At 41.4% G+C, this 19,372-nt stretch overlaps 1 protein-coding gene across 2 annotated transcripts in view; it reads left to right on the top strand.

The window, feature by feature from the left end:
* LOC106810514 (claspin-like) overlaps positions 1–19,365 on the top strand; it is a 90,487-nt gene extending 71,122 nt beyond the window's left edge. Inside the window, exons 5-25 of one of the 2 annotated variants that reach the window (XM_014813893.1) lie at positions 5,017–5,116; positions 5,466–6,438; positions 6,611–6,717; positions 6,861–6,970; positions 7,263–7,456; positions 7,546–7,729; positions 7,906–7,986; positions 8,867–9,040; positions 9,326–9,419; positions 9,690–9,828; positions 10,080–10,246; positions 12,052–12,457; positions 12,995–13,176; positions 13,641–14,012; positions 14,431–14,610; positions 14,733–14,854; positions 15,194–15,330; positions 17,354–17,432; positions 17,845–17,942; positions 18,201–18,353; positions 18,934–19,365. In XM_014813893.1, the coding sequence (XP_014669379.1) occupies positions 5,017–5,116; positions 5,466–6,438; positions 6,611–6,717; positions 6,861–6,970; positions 7,263–7,456; positions 7,546–7,729; positions 7,906–7,986; positions 8,867–9,040; positions 9,326–9,419; positions 9,690–9,828; positions 10,080–10,246; positions 12,052–12,457; positions 12,995–13,176; positions 13,641–14,012; positions 14,431–14,610; positions 14,733–14,854; positions 15,194–15,330; positions 17,354–17,432; positions 17,845–17,942; positions 18,201–18,353; positions 18,934–19,041 (4,160 nt within the window). In that variant the 3' untranslated portion in view covers positions 19,042–19,365. Of the gene's footprint in view, positions 1–5,016; positions 5,117–5,465; positions 6,439–6,610; positions 6,718–6,860; positions 6,971–7,262; positions 7,457–7,545; positions 7,730–7,905; positions 7,987–8,866; positions 9,041–9,325; positions 9,420–9,689; positions 9,829–10,079; positions 10,247–12,051; positions 12,458–12,994; positions 13,177–13,640; positions 14,013–14,430; positions 14,611–14,732; positions 14,855–15,193; positions 15,331–17,353; positions 17,433–17,842; positions 17,943–18,200; positions 18,354–18,933 lie in introns of those variants that run through there. The other variant, XR_001394029.1, reaches the window with a different exon arrangement.
* The last annotated feature ends 7 nt before the right edge of the window (positions 19,366–19,372 follow it).

Genomic DNA, 19,372 nt, shown 5'->3' with positions numbered 1-19,372 from the left:
TGTGCGCGCGTATATTTGCATGTAAAGTGCGTGCCGTGTGCTGTGCATTATATCACGAGCTATATATGGATGATATATATAATATATATATATATATATATATATATATATATATATAAAGCTATACATATTATATGTATAGCTTTATGTATATAATATTACATGTGTGTGTGTGTTGTGTGCGTGCGTGCGTGCCGTGCGCGCGTGCGTGCGTGCGCGTGTGTGTGTGTGTGCGTTGGCTGCGGGCGTGCGTGTGTGTGTGCGTGCGTGCGTGCGTGGTGTGTGTGCGCGTGCGTGCGTGTTTTATTTGCATTCACAATTGTGCTTCTATTAGGGAAGATGGGGGAATTACCTACTTGTTTTCGCCAGAATGCCGCTCTAATACTATTATGTAAGTCAATAAAGAAAATGTTACCGACATTTTCGCTTTACGAACAGTTTTTCAGGAACGATTTATTTTTCGTACACGGGTTTATTACTGCATATTCTAGCGCGGAATAACGTGCGATTTTGCACAGAAACAAATTCATTTACACTTTTAACATGTGAGCTTGGTGGGAAAATGATTTAAACTCGTCTCACATGTCCCAGTATTGTTGCTTTCAAATTTCGTTAAAACTTTACTTTCATTGAAGGTGCACAACCTTTCGCGGTAAAGAGATATACACATATCTAGTACATTTTAATTGTGAGGACGAAGTTTTGAATTGTGTTTTCAGATTGCAAGTTTACAAACGCAAAGCGAATGCAGACATATTTGGTTCATGAGCGCCTAAACACAGGTTGCGTCGGCGTTCGCGCATTATATATATATATATATATATATTATATATATATATATATATATATATACGATATATACCTAGATCCATCTCAGGTCCTATATAATACAGAAGCAAATACAGGGCTAATGTGTCTGAAGTTCGTTTTCTCAGTGCTTGCATTAAACAACGATTTATATTGTGAAGGCGGTCATTAGAGGGCCGTACATTTAGCTGACATAGCTCCTTTTTGTGGAGGTGATCTTAGGTAATGCATCAACATCTAACTAGATCACTAGCACGGAGCGGTTGATTTGAAGAGACTGTATATATGACCAACTCGCCGTTTACGGCTGAACCTTTTTATGAAGAATTACGATTGGCTAATCTTTCGAATTTTTGAAAAAGCACAAAAGATGTGCAAGGAGCAGGTGAGTTTATTACGATGGCGCGTAGTGTTGGACCCTTATGCGCGTCTGTGCGTCGATGTAGTTCCGCTGTCTTGCACTGAGCTTTTTAAAAAATAATTACTGATTCGTAAGACGTGTATCTGCTTTGTAAGACATATTTATCTGCTTTGAGAGACATAAGTATCTGCTTCGTGAGACATATGTATAATTCTGCTTCCGTGAGACATGTGTATCTGCTTCGTGAGACATATGTATCTGCTTCGTGAGACATATGTATCTGCTTCGTGAGACATATGTATCTGCTTCGTGAGACATATGTATCTGCTTCGTGAGACATATGTATCTGCTTCGCGAGAAATGTGTATCTGCTTCGTGAGACATATGTATCGGCTTTGAGAGACATAAGTATCTGCTTCGTGATACATATGTATGTCTGCTTCGTGAGACATCCGTATCTGCTTCGTGAGACATATGTATCTGCTTCGTGAGACATGTGTATCTGCTTCGTGAGACATGCGTATCTGCTTCGTGAGACATATGTATCTGCTTTGAGAGACATAAGTATCTGCTTCGTGAGATATATATATGTCTGCTTCGTGAGACATCCGTATCTGCTTCGTGAGACATATGTATCTGCTTCGTGAGACATGTGTATCTGCTTCGTGAGACATATGTATCTGCTTCGTGAGACATATGTGTCTGCTTTGTGAGACATATGTATATCTGCTTCGTGAGAAATGTGTATATGCTTCGTGAGACATGTGTATCTGCTTCGTGAGACATATGTATCTGCTTTGAGAGATCAGGTCATAAGTAGTACTGCTTCGTGAGATATATATGTCTGCTTCGTGAGACATCCGTATCTGCTTCGTGAGACATATGTATCTGCTTCGTGAGACATGTGTATCTGCTTCGTGAGACATATGTATCTGCTTGCGTGAGACATATGTGTCTGCTTTGTGAGACATATGTATATGTCTGCTTCGTGAGGCATCCGTATCTGCTTTGGGAGACATATGTATCTGCTTCGTGAGACATGTGTATATGCTTCGTGAGACTTAAATAGGTTCTATCACAGTATGAGCTTGAGATGGGATATCTCACCGAGCGTAGCGAGTATGAGACGTGGTTTATATCTATAATGATGGCAGACTTGCTTTACTGTTACTAAAGGTACACCGTACAGTAGTAGATAGATAGATAGATTGATCGATCGATCGAATCAATAGATAGATAGATTTTTTCTTATTTTTTCCTTTCAACCAAGTGGTCACCAAACTGAGTGCTTTTATTCCCGGGAAACGCCAGGTATCTTTGCTAGTGTACAATATATCATATGCACGTCTATATACGTCTCGTGCCGTTGGTGTGTGATCGTGTGGCATTTGCGCGGCAGTCACGTGATTGGAAATCGCCAGCGCGCGTTCGGCTTTAGAACGTCTAGTTAGCAGCCGACAAACAAGCGCCAAATGTGCCTGAGAGTAGCCGACTTAAGTCCACGTGTAAGTGTCTAACTTAAAAGATCCTATTATTGCCGCTGCAAACTGTTTTTATTACTAGAAAATTAACAACATTATGGCACAAGGACGGGGTCGTTTTGTCGTATGTATCTGCCCAGCTAGGCAATTATGTCAGGAAGGATAATGGATTTGGCATGTTGCCAATGTGAGAGCACCTAACGAGCTAGGATTGAGGCGATATATAATGTGTTATCTCTGCCAATGAGTGTATATGTAGGCGTAAACTGTCATTTAATTCAAGTTGCCGTATGAGAGTGCTTCTCGCTGCAAGGGTCCGATGTGTCAACATTCCCTGGCGTTGTATCAACATTCTTTGGCTTCAATTCGCGTGGAAGCAAGTAAACCAATCACGATGAACTTTTCACCCAGGCGGTGCGTCTGGCGCTCATAAGGGTCAGTCTATGTCCCCCAGGGTACTGCCGGAACATACCCTGGGCCATCCTTAAAAAATCTTAAATGTTTGCTGTCCCCCGACCCAGGATTTTTTTAGTGGGTAGGTAGGTAGTGTCTTTTTTTTTAGGCATAATAGTTACTGTCTTCATGTTTGCCACACATGCTTTTGTGTTTCGAAAAAACACGTTTGTCTAACTATAAAAAAATGTAATAAAAAAAAAATATGGAACCCAAACTGTAAAAAAAAAACTTTTGGGTTGCGGCTATTTTCGTGGGTAGGTCGGAGGACAGCAAACATATAATTTTTTAAGATGAACCAGAACAATACCCTGGTACGGTCCGGTATACCGGAACATACCCTGGTAACTATCTGATATGGTTAGGCGTTAGGTTAGCCCTGTTAGGCGCGGTTAGGCGTTAGGGAGCAGGCGTAGGCGACTCCCTAGACTCGTTAGTGGAGTAGGCGAGGTACGGTCCGGCATATTAGATAGTACCAGCGTACGTTCGCGGTATACGCGGACCGTACCCAGGGTACGTTCACAGCAGTACCCTGGGGACATAGACCCTCTCAGCTGGGCTGACGTTAATGCGTGTGATATACGGATGTTAAAAACACGAGTTGTGATCTTTCCGTTTTTGGGCGAGATTCTGCTTTTTAAAACAGCCCCGGGTCGATTTTGTGAAACCGTCAAAATTTGTAATGAAATGTAAAAAAAATTTAATTGTAAATTTAAAAAAGATATCTTGATAATGTAATATAAATTTTAAAGCACAAATATATTGTTTGGTGGTGATTAAAAGAGTTCTCTGATAAAGCTGTCATACTATAATGTAGAATCATACAGTTGTAGTGTTCTTTAGGTTAGCTAATATTAAAGTTAAAGTTAATATTACAGAATTAAATGTTCACTCTAGAGTCTAGACTGTGGGACTAAAATTAATAGCTTATAATTAGCTTTAATACTTTATAATAGCTAATAAATTGTTATTTCAAAGTTAATTCTAGATGCCAGGAAATGCCTTAGATTGCATGGAAAATGCTTCCTTAACCCAGACCTCCGGGCTGTGGTTTCAGTTTTTTAGTCACCTTGACATCGTCGAGATGATGCTATATTGCCATCTGGTGTCGTAGCGTCGTCCGTCCGTCCGTCAAACATTTGGCTAGTCAACGATGCGCTCAGGAACGCGTTTGACCCACATGTTTCAAATTGCATATAGTTGTTACTCCTATGGAGAGGTTTGAACGTCCTATTTTGGAGGCACGCCAGTCGACCTACTTTCGAGCCACGTCCACTTTTTCGCAAGGTTTAGGTTCAACGCATTTTGCTCATTTTTGGTATGTCAATGAATAAGGACTGGCCCGGCGGCAAACACTATCACACAGGTTTTGATTTATTTTCTTTAATTATGCAAATTAGAAAGATTTCGGCAATTACCTCTCTGCATTTCAGTGTCTGCCTACGGTCAACGCATAACTCGAGAACCGTTTTGACCCACATGTTTCAAATTGCATACAGTTGTTACTCATATAAGAGATGTGAACGTCCTATTTTGGAGCACGCCAGTCGACCTACTTTCGAGCGCCGTCCACTTTTTGTGCAAAAATTGGAATCAGCGAGGCGGTGTTTTGCACAAATTTCCATGTGGCAGCTGAGAATTTGAGTGAGGCGACAATGCAGGGGAAACACTGCAAGGAGTGTCTAGTAAACAGCTAAAAACTACCTACCTGCACACACTGCTATTTAAGGCTATTATCAGACACACTGGGAAAGTAAATCAGCAATTTTTCAAGTAAAATTTGAAAATAATTTTTCATTGCTACAGTAAAATTTTCCGTGTCTCATAACTAATTACAGTAGTCATAATCAGCGGACACACACTTACAATGGACTGTACTAGCATCTGTGAAATAGAAACATTTGCATGTTTCAGAATCAAGCGTGTCCCTGCCGTATCATAAGCCGAAGCCACTTACGTTGGCCGAGTTTCTCACCCGAAAGAAAGAAACGCGCCCAATAAAGTTGACACCAAGGTATTGCTTACTTAATTTCGTTTCATGTCTTTATTGTAGAGCTGATATAAAAAAGCAGGCGATTAGGTCCACAAATTTAGTTGAGTCTGTGTCATATATCGACTTTGAATATTTTATTGTTATAAACAGGTCCTGGGATTTGATATAACTTCTTAAAACTCGTTGAATTTTAAAATACTGTTTTAAACTAAAATTCCACATTGTTCTGGAAACCTTTGACCATGTTATAATATAAGCAATTCTGCATTATATCGAGTTTTGGCATATCAGGCTTACAATGGAATACGTTGGATTTGCGAGCAACAGGCATACCTTTGGATGTTAAACGTGTGATTTTGTAACATTTCAGTGAGATACGTCATGAAGCCAAATTGCAGAAGGCAGCATCACGGAAGGAGCCTCGTCGTTCTTTGCCCGATCTTGGCGGAAACGACGATGCTACTATCCAGACGGAAAGTTCCTTGTGTGTGTCAAACGACGATGCTACTATCCAGAAGGAAAGTTCCTCGTGTTTTTCAAACGACGATGTGCGTGACTGTGTCAACGGAACCAATGACGAGCTGCCAGATCTCAGCATTGTCATCGGCCAGAGTGCTGCGGTCGGCGAGACCCCCAGTGCGTCCGGTGATAGAGTGGAGACGGGAGGTATGCCTGAGGATAGTGTGGGAAGAAATGTGGCTCAAGACGCGAGTTTTGTCGCCGTAGACATCGATCTGCCATCATCAGTTGCTCCTCTAACTCCAAGTGACGAGAAAGCAGAGTCTGTAGGTCTGAGTGTCCACCCAGATACGAACGCGATCGAAGGAGATAGCTGGCAACCAGTTACTAATCGGGAAAGTGAAGCTGGTGACCTCGTACAGGAAAGCGAATCCCTGAACCTCGTACAGGAAAGGGAATCCCTGAACCTCGTACAGGAAAGCGAATCCCTGAACCTCGTACAGGAAAGCGAATCCCTGATCCTCGTACAGGAAAGCGAATCCCTGAACCTCGTACAGGAAAGCGAATCCCTGAACCTCATCCTGGAGGAAGATGAGAAGGGGAATCCTGCTGTCGACCAGAAAATGACAGCTGTGGTCGACGCGTCGCCAGAGAGAAAGGCAAAGTCTTTCCGCTTCGACGACGACTTGGACGACGCAGAAGCAGCTTGGCCAGGCGTCGGTGAGAGTCAGGACTGTGCACCCTCGACGTCGGGGTTGATGTCGCCGAGGAGAAGGAGCGGAGTGACGCCGAAACTTGCTGCTCTGAAGCTACAAGCTCTGAGGAATGCGCGTGTGGCGCCTCGTCTAAGCAGCGGGCCGAAAGATTATATTAAACTCTCCGGGGTCAGTGTCTTTGGTGAAGAAAGCTCTGTTCAAATTCTACTGTATAATAGTAGTCTAGGGTAAGCCTAGGTAGCCAAAGAATTGTTGAAATTGAGCCAGCTTATATCTTATTTATAGTTGATGATATTTTTACTAAATTCAGTTTATTGTCAATGTGATTTATGTATTCCAGCAAGAGATGGCGCCACCACAGCCACGCGGCATGGTTGACCTGAAGCAGCGGTTCATGAAGCACACTGCAAAGCAAACGCCACGTCGACGACACGATGTGCAGCTGCAGTGAGTCTCACGTCATCAATATCACAGAACGGGAATCTTAATATGTTGCACCCATTTCATTTCTCGTGACTGTGACTCTTTGTTATTATCAGTCGGGAGTTTTTTAGTATCAGATAGGTATCATTATTAAATTGTTTTTTCAGTATTGTGCATAAAGAGGCAGACACACAGGGAAAGGAGATACTGGTCACTGATTCTATCAACGTGTCAATCTCAGGAGATGAAGAGACTAACCTTCAGCATAATAAACCTGGTATGAAACCGTTATTGCTTTAATAATAATATAGCCTTATGTTATATATGTATTTTTCTGCTTTGCTGACCCCTTTAGGAAAATTTGTTATATATATGGTGTAGGTTTTGGTTCTAATAAGCTTGTAAATAGCGATTTCGAGACTAAATTATTGAGAAAAAGCAGCACTTAATGACATGAATGATAATTTTAGTGTTTATATGGAAATCTGCAGAACGTATATAAGATTTTGTAGCCACATTGTGCTTTTAAATTACAATGGATTCATTCCCATCAAAACGAATATGTCCAGGAGCAAAACTGCTAAAGCTGCGTGAATCCCTAAAAGTGAAAATCAAGGAAAGAAGAGACCAGAGCCTGCAACGAAGAACCGAACTGTACAAGCTTGATAATGAGGAGGAATGTGAGGGAGAAGAGGAAGATGTTGAGGAAGAGGAGGAAGAAGCAGAAGAGGAGCTCACAACAGATGAAGAAAGTGATGAACAGGTATGTTAACATGTGTGTATTCTCGTATAGATAGCGGGATTACTTAGATTTGTTGGTTTTCTTCTTATTAATAATCTTTTATATAACAGGTTTCCGAGAACAAGGTTAAGAGAAAGAAATCCAAATGCACTTACGTAACCGAGGAGTGTGAAGAAGAAGCAGCAGAAGGTGGTGATGATAGTGACGACGATGATGATAATGAGGAAGAGGATGATGAAGGAGGAGATGCAGATTCAGAGGCTGAAGATGAAGATTTACAGCAGGTCGAAGAAGGTACAGCTTACTGATGTACGCCTCATCACAAATCGAGTGGAATGAATAGTACCATGATTGTAATTACATCTGTATTGCGACAGCCGTGCATTTTACATGTATCACAAAGCTTTATTTTTATGGCATGTAAAAGGCTAGATATTAATTAAATGGCATCATTTATCGTTTGTTAAAAGGTGGAGTAGAAGAGGAAGAGCAGATGGAGTTGACTTTACACACAGACTCGGAGAGTGATGATGTACCAGATGATAAGGGGGGTAAGAAATGTTTTGGCCTATCGTCCGGTCTCTTGCTCGGGTGTTTGTTTTGATCATTGATGTCGCACTGTGAGCGCCATTACGAGAATAAATGTAGATGATAGTGATGTCGAAAAGATGCTTGTCTGCAACTGTACAAATGACCTCATCCTAAAACTCATCCTTTAAAATAACCTAAATTGATGCTCAGATAGGTCCAGAATGCACCATAATGTATTCATGTTACAAAATTTCCTATGAAGGGGATACCCCCTCCCATACCCTTCCCAGAAAATGCTTAAGGCATTTTCTATAATTGCGTTTGGCACTCACGTTTGGTGGTCAGTATTTTCAGTGTTTTTTTTTCTTGGGCCATTCTCATCACTGCACCTGTAATAGCTTGTTCCCATCAACTAATTGGATTTCGTAGTTTATTTACACAATGTACTTGTTGGGTGGTATTTGTCATGCTCATGAGCCCACAAGGATATTAGCACTTACTCTGTATGAAATGAGTGTGAGAAGTAAGTGGTTTGACTTCATGGAAAAGGGCCGCGTTATAAGAGACCGTTCACACTTATTGAGATTAACTCAAGTGTACATCCATATCCTGGGGGTTGGCAGGCGAATCAACAGTCCTTGTACACTTTCGGTTGTCAGAATAACTGCTAAAAGCAAATAAATTTCAATTCATACATAAAAATGTGGTTCTCCTAATTAAAATCGGCATATATATATATATATACATATATACACATACACACACACTTCTGGGGGTAGAGAGTGGTGTCCTGAACATGTACTTGGTTACATTACTAATTACCTTATGTACCTTACGGAACATTACAAATAATGCTGATAGTTGTGAACGGCTCCCTAACAAATGCGGTTCTATTTACAGGAGAGAGCCGTTCGATCGCATCAAAGTTTACTTGGAAGCAAGTATCCCCAGTCTGTAACTCCATCAACACCATCCAGGACCTCTTTGGCACAGGGCCTAGCTCAAGTGATAAAAGCAGGAGTCCTGCCCTTACGAATCTTAAAAAGAGGCTCAGCCATGAAACTATGCATGGAGGTAAGGAACCTAGCTTACAAATTGGGCTAGAGACTCATTCGGTTTGGGCTCTTGGTTAATAGTTGCAAGTGTAGCATAGTGTCTAATGCTATAGTTCAATATCAACCAGCAATACAATTTAAGAATAAATTTATGTTTATCACTAATAACAAAATTGAACGTTTGAAATTGCAATTGTTCTTGAAAGAAATAATGTTTTAAAAAGGCTGAAATACTACCCTGTTCAGCTTCTCTCGGTTTTATGGTTGCTAAACATCATTACATGTATCGTCTAAACATTTTTAGCCCTGTCACATCAAAAGTCAAAGGACCTATTTGAAGAGCATGAGTCCCACCCTGCTCGTATGGGCTTTATGACTGCATCTGATCCAGACTCAAGGTAGTGTTCCATTTGTGCTTCAAAATGTAAATTTTTTCCAGTCTAGCTTCTAATGACAATGTTTTTTATGCATAGCTTCCATGCCACCTGGCAGTCTCTATTTTGCATATAAACTTGGCTTTTAACATTGCCCCTGTCTGTTATCATTACTATATTAGCGGAGTGGAGCTGTATATACATATATCGTTGTGTATTATAGAGAGTATATGCATTTTATCTGTTTAATGTTTGTGAGCATTCTTATTTGATAACCAGTGATTATCATTGCAGTTTCGAGTTTGGCGGTTCTATAATTCCTCCAAACCAACCAGCAGTAGGCATGACAGAAGGTGGAACCAATATACAAACCCAACAGCCGGAATTTCTCACTCCTATGCCAAGAGAGAAAGCATTTGCTTTATTAAGATCGGTACTAATTCTTCTATAATACTTCATGCACATGTTATCAATGTTACTTCAGGATATTGCCTAATGTGTCATATAAATATCAAGTTAATATAATTAAGATTTCTGTATAAACTTTCAATATTAATTCATACACTTCCATGATCCTACTGTGGCTACAGTAATACACTGCAATTTGCTAATATAAATACAAAAATATTATATAAATACATTAATAATATAATAATATAAATACAAATTGCTGCGTTTTTGCAGGATTCCAACAGCACCAAAATGTTAATGCCTGTTGAAGACTCTCAGGACTTGTACGAAGGCACGACTGGAAAGCAGGCGACAGTCAGTTCGTCGAGTGAGTCACAGCTTGGTTTTCGTCTGCCAATGTACGAGGACAGCCAGTTGAGCCAGTTGCTGGATGCAGATGGGTAAGTTGTGTCTATAATACCACCAGGGTGTTAGCCAGGAAAAAACTCAGGATGGAGGAAATTTAGTCTGAAATGCCAAAAAGACAAGAATCCGATATGATTTTATATTCTTATAAGCACTGTTGTCAGTTATACAAGGTGTATAATATATCAAATTTCATCCGTTTCACCCAAGAATAGGCCGTCCAAAAGACGGGTAGACAGGTCTCTGGCTAACACACTGCATACCACAACATGGGCTTCTATACACTGCTGGGTGATTCTTTTATCAATTCTAAAACCTTCATAAAGTAGGTCCTACCCTTAATGCCATCAGGGAGTGAAGACCTTTATATGGTTTTGCCATGCTTGCTTCTACCTTAATATCTTAATTAAATTTCTTTCATCTTATTGAAATGAAATTAGCGATATAAGAGTAAAAAGTTCTATAACTGTTTGTCGTATCAGCGACATATATGATTGGTTGATGTGTTGCTGGTGAAGACGTGAAGAGTCACGCGTGGTGTGAGATCACCTGTTTGTGATCATCCCACATCAGATTCTTGCACACGTCTTATCAGGGGTGTGAATGTCCCGCCAAATGGCGGAAATCCGCCGATTTATATTCTAATTTGATGGGTATTCCAATTCGTGTAGATTCGTTGAGAAATTTTAGGGGGGTGAGGCAGATACCCGCCAAGTCCGTTGTCAACCCGCCAGGGGAAAAAATACACGGCGGGCGTGCCTGCGCGCGTGCATGTGTGCGCGTGCGTGCGTGCGTGCCTGCATGCGTGCGTGCGTGTGTGCGGGCGTGCCTACGTAGACCCGTAGGATTATAGAACGGTAATCCATGGACAATCCTAATGAAATTCACACGTATATTTTTCCCTGGCGGCACACTCGTGTGTCATTCCCGATTGTAGCTTTTTTGTCAATTACCCGAAAGAGTTTTGCTGTCGCTCTCTCATAGTCCAGCAATGCCAACCCTCTACATTTTAGTAGTGATTAGTACCACGCTGAAACAATCGTGCCCCCCTCCCGTACTTCAATCAATGCCGCCCCTGCCAGCAGGCACGTACGCAGCGTCGATGTGCACAGCCATACACACGTGCCTCGCGGGCCGCTTTCTCAAACCCCCTGAACTAACTTCCAGGGCCCTTACGCGGGCCCTGGACCCCAGCCGCAAGAGACTTCGCGTATAAACAATCGATCTTCCTCGCTCGTACAGGCAGACACTCCACGATTTGCGCTAGCCGTAATAGTTCTGTGTTTAGCTGAACTTGTGATGTATTCACTATTCAAGGTGCATTTGTGGTTGACTCTTGACAGATTTTGAAACAACTAATTTTTGTGTTCTGAATACAATGCTTTTAAAATCTGTCTCCATACTTATGTACTGATCTTACTCATGTCATAGGTGTCAAGATGCCCCAGATTTGCATCATTTGGATATGAATTCTTTAAAATTCTCTAAGGTTCGAGGGGGACACCCCCTCGAACTCGCCCGGCCTACGCTTCTTACCATAAGAAGGCCTTCGGCCTCCTTTTGGTAAGGCTACGGCAGTGGCCTCTGGCCACTGCTGTGTGTGGTGGCCTTCGGCCACTTTCATTGAAATATTTGAGTACCAGCCAAAAATATTGCTAGCTGTTCACACCCCTGCTTATACAGTACGTGAAAGTACACCATCCCTTTTCCCCGTCGCCCCATTGAACTGCATCGTGACACATGTAACTTTACTACATCGGTTTCGTTCTCGGTCACCTTCTCGTTCACCTTCTCGTTCACCTTCTCGTTCACCTTCTCGTTCACCTTCTCGTTATCTCAGCTTCTTAAAGACGAGGAAGAGCAGCGATAAGAAGAGCCACAAGCAGAAGCTGCCGATGACGGAGGATGACAACGCGGCCGACATGGGAGAGCTGCTGCAGCTCTGCTCGGGGCAATTTGCGACAGACACGCCCAGCAGCCAGGAGCGCAAGTCCGCGAAGAACCTGTTTGGCTCGCGTGCAGACGACGGCGAGACGATGGAAGATCTCGTCAACCTGTGTTCGGGAACGTTCGGCGCGAGTAGCGAACCGCAGACGATGTTCGCTGCGGGTGGAGAAGCTGGAGGCGTGTTCGGCGGTGGCGAGTCGCGCCTCAAAGGGATATTCGGAAGTCAACTCGACAGAGTTCCGAGCAAAGCCAACATGAAGGAGGTCGTCGGACTTTGTTCTGGCACCTTCTCTGCTGAGGTATGTAATAGAATGTTGAAATAGAGTACACGTGTAAGAAGAATAGCTATTTATGCTTATTTGCACAAAGTATTCATGGTTAGAATAAAACGTTGTAAGGTCTAGTATTTTTGGCTGCTTCTGTCATGCCAAAGTTTTAAACATTGTTGAAATTTTAATTTTTACCATATCAAAATTAGCCAGGACAAACCTGCATGAATGGTTTGTATTGTTAGCTGATTGGTGTATATATTACTGATATGATAACAGTAGCTCTCCTGGGTAAATCTACTAGTACACTGCTGTTTTGCATGGATCTGTTTTTTATATAACCATTAATGTTTTCATCACCATCATTTATAACATCACTGATGTAATTATTTCCAGAAGGGTTTGAAATAACATCTCCTGATCTCCGAGTGAATTATAATACCCCTATTACTATTAGCACATTAGTATCACAGCCTCCTATGATTATCTTTGCAGAGAATTTCTTGAATATCATTTTGCTTTCCATTTAACACAAGTTAGTACTTATCACTGGTTGTCTCTGTGTAGCCAAGCATTGAACCAGATGAGCCAACAGCAGTCGCCCCGTCAAATTGTGGGAGCAGCTCCATTGCATGCTCTGAGACATTTACACCCCATCTAAGCAGTAACGGTCACCAGGAAACCAATACTGCATCGATAATGGCAACGTCACAGGATAACCATCTTGGGTTTACTGGCTTCTTTACTGGGTAATTATAAATAATAGTTGAGAATATTAATAATAAAAATACCCAGGTTTCTTGTGTTCCTGCATCTGTGGTCTAGGTGTCACTATCAATACTGTATGCACAGTATCACTGTGGAAGATTCGGTGAAACGTTGTAATCCACAAAAGCTATAGTTAGAACATTGATGATACCCTCATGCCTCGGTGTATGGATTGTTCTTTCTTGGACAAAAAAGTCAGTTTAATAACAACTATCAATAGCACATAGACTGTTTAGGCTTTATGTACTCTTGATACCATGTAATAATGAGTGTAGCATCATTGAAAAAATATACCTAATATGAATGAAAACGAATAGTAATATCTCTCAGCCAACTTCCCTACTTGAGGTTTACCATCCTCTATCTTCGTAGAGTATTTCCGTAAGCGTTCTGCGATGGTACCCTCCTGTATTTGATGTGATGGTATTTCTCACGATACTTGCAGCGGCGGACGCCCAACCCCGGCCGACCCCGAGGAGGAGGCGCAGGACGACGATTTCGTGATTGTGACAGGTCACAACTTTGACAGCGACGACGACGACGACGATGACGAAGACGACGATGAATTTGTCGTTTGTCGGCGGAGAAAGGCGCGGCCGCCGACGGCTGAGTCGGATGCGGAGGCGAGCGACGACGCGTCGGCGAACATCGACTTTGAGCCGAACCTCGGCGACCTTGGCTCGGGGGTCAAGAAGCGAAGGTCGAGAATCCGGAGGCCGGTGTTTAGCGACGAGGAGGAATCGAGCGTTGTTGCGCACGAGTGGCAGGCAGCGGAGGACAATTCTAGCAGGGGCTTTCAACTCATTGCGAACACTAGGTAAGCAAAAGTTAGTGCCTTAAACAGGAATCATTGCTGGACAGGTGTCAAATTGACATAATGTAAATAGCAAAGTCATCTAATCAATAGGAAATCCATATTTATTTGAAATGTCAGAACTCTGACTCTGACAGCAAATATAGGGCAAAACTATCCATTTAGAACTTGGATCTATAATCTTATGTACATACTTATAAAATGTATTACTGTAAGTAAATTTTATAATTGCTGGCATATATTGACATACTCTGAGTTCCACAGAACTGGTTATATCCTTTTTAATGCAATTATGACAAATAAAAATAAATATTCCATCCACGGCCATGGAAATTAGTCATAAAATTTGCGTGTAATATTATCAAAGGATACGTGGTTTTCTATATCGATTCAATGATAAATTGTTTTTCATCTATTTTAGAAAACAGGTCATCAGTAAAGAATTTCTTGAGGCAGAGGCAGAGTTGTCCGGCAGTGAGGTGGGTAGCGATGAGGATTGGGATGGGGCAGAGGAGGATGACGTTATGGAGGAGGAGATGGGAGACATTGAGGACCTTCCCTCCAACAATGAACTACGAGATCAGATCAACAAGGTTCACATGTGAGTATCGTAGATTTTTGGTGTGAAAGAGGTTCTTGCAGGTAATTGTGATAAAAGTGTGTTATGAGGAAACCAGCATGTGCGTGTATGATTATATTCACGCTTACACGAAATCTTTGCAGGAAACAAATGATAGACGATGACAACAGAGAGCTGAGGCTATATCAGGAGGCCTTCTTAGAGGATGGAGACTTGTGGAATGGCAGCAAGGGTAGACAGCGACAGTTCAAGTGGAAAAATATAGGTAAGCTCCATCTTTGCGGAATCTGATGCAATTGCTACTGCCTAATCACTTAATTGTACGATTGATGGAAAGGCACATAATATTAATGTCTAAACAGGATAAGCGGATGCTACCATCGCTGCTTCACACAGTTTTGTGTTGTAAACAATGATATGTCAGGGTATATGTTAAGAGTTTGACACACCATTACATCACTGGGGAACTCGGGTGAATTGTAGTAGGTCCGTTGGCCTCAGCCTGTGCTTCTACGTGTAGGCAATCTGGTGCAGACTTATGGGTATTTCAGTACACTGTGCCGGCTTTAAGAACTGTGCTTGCACTGATTTGGTGACAATCTAGATGACATAAATGACGCCGATCGACCCTCCGGCTATGGGTCTGATGATGAGAATGTGGTCAGAGACGATGTGGATGAGCAGGATAGCCAGTGGCGTAAAGCCAGGTTTGAGAGAGACCAGTGGTTGCAAGACAACAAGGTAGGCCTTGCTCGTAATGAATAACGTACAAATGCCGTCAGACTGTACTCTATGCAATTGCTCCCACCACCCCTGCATTCTACTTGATCATCCTCCCTGTCACCTTACCTTAATTACCCACGTTGTTGAGCCAATTATATAATTAATACAGGCTAATACTTGCTGTCAGAATAGAGTATGCAACGAATAGCTGCTACATCTAAGGGAAGGAAAAATTAGTACAATAATATCTGCTTTACAATAATTAATGGGTTACCTTAATTCATTCGCATAGAATTTGAAAATGATACTACTAAACTTGGGATATGACAATTCGCCCATACATAGTTTGTTACATATGGCCATTTGACTCATACGAAGTTCAAATTCATTCTTCCGGAATTTTTAAAAAGAATTGGTGTGTATTTCTACCCAAAAAAATGGTGTGCTCAAATACTGTCAATAAAATTAAATGTAATAAATATGCAGCTCACTGGCAAAATGTCATTATTGATGTGTGTTTGTGTGTGATGTTGTGTAGGGTTCCTACAATCTATCGCCCTGCGTTCATTATTGTCCAGGTAAATATTACTAGAAGTGTATCAAAAATTCTATTTATTCACTCCTGATCTTACTTATTTCAAGAGCAATTCACAACTGTTTCAGCTACTACAGAAAGCTGTACAAAGAGCATCTAACATCAGATAGTTGTTTGGCCTTGAAGTCAGAACCTGAAGCAGCCAAACCTAATATAGATAGTGTCAAGAGCTAATAAATACCTAGAGTGTACAATGGAAAAACGGGAAAATAGTGCTATTTCACGGCAATATTATTCTACTTTGCCTGCGAGTCTAGAATAATTTTATGGTATTGCATTAAGCAGAATTCTTTGCTCTCTAAAACAAGACCAACCGCTTGTCACTACGATATTCCTAGGCGGAGATATTGGCTCGTAAACTTCCCCTCCCACAGGCCTCACGGTGCCTCGCATCCACAATATTCCCTAATCTTCTTGCCTTTTGCGGGTTAGGAAAGTCGCTTCGTGAGAGTTCGGTTTTTTCCGTGATGACTTTATGGATGAACGGTGTTTCGGTTATCATCGGTGACTTTCAACACCTAGGGCATCACCTAGGCCCTTATCTCCCATTATCTTTCCTAGCACGGCTAATGCCCATAATGATGGAGCCGGCAATGTTTTCTAAATTAAGTCTCAACAACGCAGCTCAGTTACTATATGGTGTAGTAAAAGTACCAAATTTGGGCATGTGACATCAATAATCAGCTCTCGAAACGGCGACGGAAAACGATAGCCAGAACCCTCAAAAGGCGAGAAGGTAAAGGGAATATTGTGGATGCGAGGCGCCGTGAGGCCTGTGGGAGGGGAAGTTTACGAGCCAATATCTCAGCCTAGGAGTATCGTAGTGACAAGCGGTTGGTCTTGTTTTAGAGAGCAAGTAATTCTGCTTAATGCAATACCATAAAATTATTCTAGACTCGCAGGCAAAGTAGAATAATATTGCCGTGAAATAGCACTATTTTCCCGTTTTTCCGTTGTACACTCTAGGTATTTATTAGCTCTTGATAGTGTAGTGATCCCCACTTCATTGGACCTTGGATAAATTGGTGCATCACTAAAACAACATGTCTTTGAAAAACAATCCAGATGCACATGTGTCCACTATTTAATCGGGAAATTTTTATGGTCCCCGACCGGTGCCCATGAAAGGGGGATCACTATAGTGAACACTAGGCGAATGGTCTCGTAATGCTGGCCCCTTCCCCTTCATCTCTTTCTCAGTAATTCTAGTTCTCGACTCTCCGTCCTAATATTATCATGCCAGTTGGTTACGGCATTACATAATTACTTTATGAATTTTAAAATGTTTTCTTGCATTTATATTAACATAATAGTACTTATTTTGACCACAAAGTTTTACACGTGAGGTGTTGCTCTTATAATGTGATGACCCTACCATGTGAATTTCTATTATACTGTTATATTCTATAAATGTAATCTTATTCAGAATTGTGGCTGTATTTATAGAAATCAATTGATGCAGAGTTACCAGAAGATGAGCAGAGTCAACGTTTCAAGTTTGACGATGCAGTTTTCAAGAAAAAAGGTACAGAGTGGTGTCTATTTATTTGCCAAATTAAGTTTGCTGATTCTTGGAAAATCTGCTCTGATAATAATCATTACCAATATATAATATCACATGCAGGGTTCTGCCCAGGATTTTTTAGTGCCGGGCGCATCCAGTTGCGACAAAGTTGGAAGATGCAAGCTCCGTAGGCGCGAAGCCAATCTAGGGGGGTCCGGGGCATGCACCACCGGAAAATTTTTAATTTTGGATAGTCTGAAACTCAATTTCCTGCATTCTGAGCAATAAAAAGCCCATATATCACCTTTTTTTTTTTTTTTATATAACAGTGCCGGGCACACCCGCCCACCGTGGGCAGAACCCTACCTAACATGTTCTCAAATATATGATTATTTATTTCATTATATTTCTGTTTTATTTACATGCTCTTTAGAAAACATACAGCAACAAAAGCTATTACCTAGTAACCAAACCAACACAGCAAAGAAGGATGGAGCACCAGTAACACCTACGAAAATGTTCAAACTATCTGTAAGTGGTTTTACGAAGTGGTTTACGATCTCTTTCAGTCTCTTATCTGGTTTTTTTGTTTTCGCGGTATATGCGTATGTGAGTTTATATAGATATACTTATAATGTATTCTATAATGTATAGTTCTTGCTGAACTTTTCCTGCAACCATATTAATTCACAGACAGTATTCGAATGGCTTTTTATGTGCTTAATAAAGATGTCATTGTTAATACACAACTTGTATCTGACATGAAATTTTTTATTCTTCTTTGATTAGCAATGGAAGGGCTCGTTCCTGTCTAGAGGAAAGCATACACTTAGCAAGCTGGCAGCGATGACTAAGAGTGAGGGCAATGTTAATGGACCGAAAAATTCGAAGAATTTCGTATTCGCAGCTGTCTCATCTGAAACAGAGGGACGGAACACGCAGGTTTGTAGCGGAGAGCTAGATGTGTGTACTGTACGCCATATTTTTCGCGTACAGATATTTTCGCGAATTCAGACTAGACGGACAATTTTGCAAGCGATTAATTTCGCGGTCGGTGAATTATGAATTATTTGGTATTATTCGGTATGAATTATTCGCGTGTTGTTATTTTCGCGTTCGGGCACGCGTTCGCGAAATTCGCGAAAATTAAACCACCGTGAAATATACAGCTTATACAGTATGTAATTTCATTCATATATCTAGTAAGTGCAATTGTATTTGAAGGCCAAACCCAAACAGTTCTTAAAAGCTTTGCACGCTTTCAGCTAAATATATTTATGCAATAACTTTAACATTCCATCTAAATGACTCCACAGCTGTGTATTATCTTGTTCACTCATTTATATTACTGTTACTGCAGTTATTTCAGTTACTACCTTGTATTGTGTATCTCCTGTAGTGCAGAACGATACAAACGAATGCTTTTTCACTCCGATTAATTTCTTCTCGTCATTTTCTTCCACGAGGTGGCAGTACTGCACGATACCACATGTGGTTATGTATAGTGACATGTATTTTTCAGGTGAGAAGGCCGGCTAGCATGCCAGCCGTGCAGCCATCGGTTAAGAAACCGAGGCTTGATACCGATGCAAGCATGTCACAGAATTCTATCTTCGATCTGTTCAAATGAGGTCTACCCACTCAACTGTAAAGTCGGACATTTTGTCAATGGAACGGTAGTTGCTGAATATAAAACGCAAGCCTAATATGGATCAGCTGTTCACTGCCACTATCAACTATCCATCCAACAAGGGCATGATAATTGTCTATACGTACCTTATTTATGCAGTCATGCAGCCAGAACAAGAGCTTCACAAAACACGTCTCTCGTGTACGCTGCATGCACACGATAACACATTTTTATAGAAAGGGTAGGGATTTTTGGTGTCAGGACAAATACCCCCCGGACAATCACCCCCCGGACAACTTACCCCCCATGCCATTTACCCCCCATGCCATTT

Source organism: Priapulus caudatus, unplaced genomic scaffold (assembly GCF_000485595.1).
Source record: "Priapulus caudatus unplaced genomic scaffold, Priapulus_caudatus-5.0.1 Scaffold448, whole genome shotgun sequence".
NCBI lineage: Eukaryota > Metazoa > Priapulida > Priapulimorpha > Priapulimorphida > Priapulidae > Priapulus > Priapulus caudatus.
Note: the sequence above shows the minus strand (reverse complement) of the source record. Positions and strands in the feature narration are given on the sequence as shown.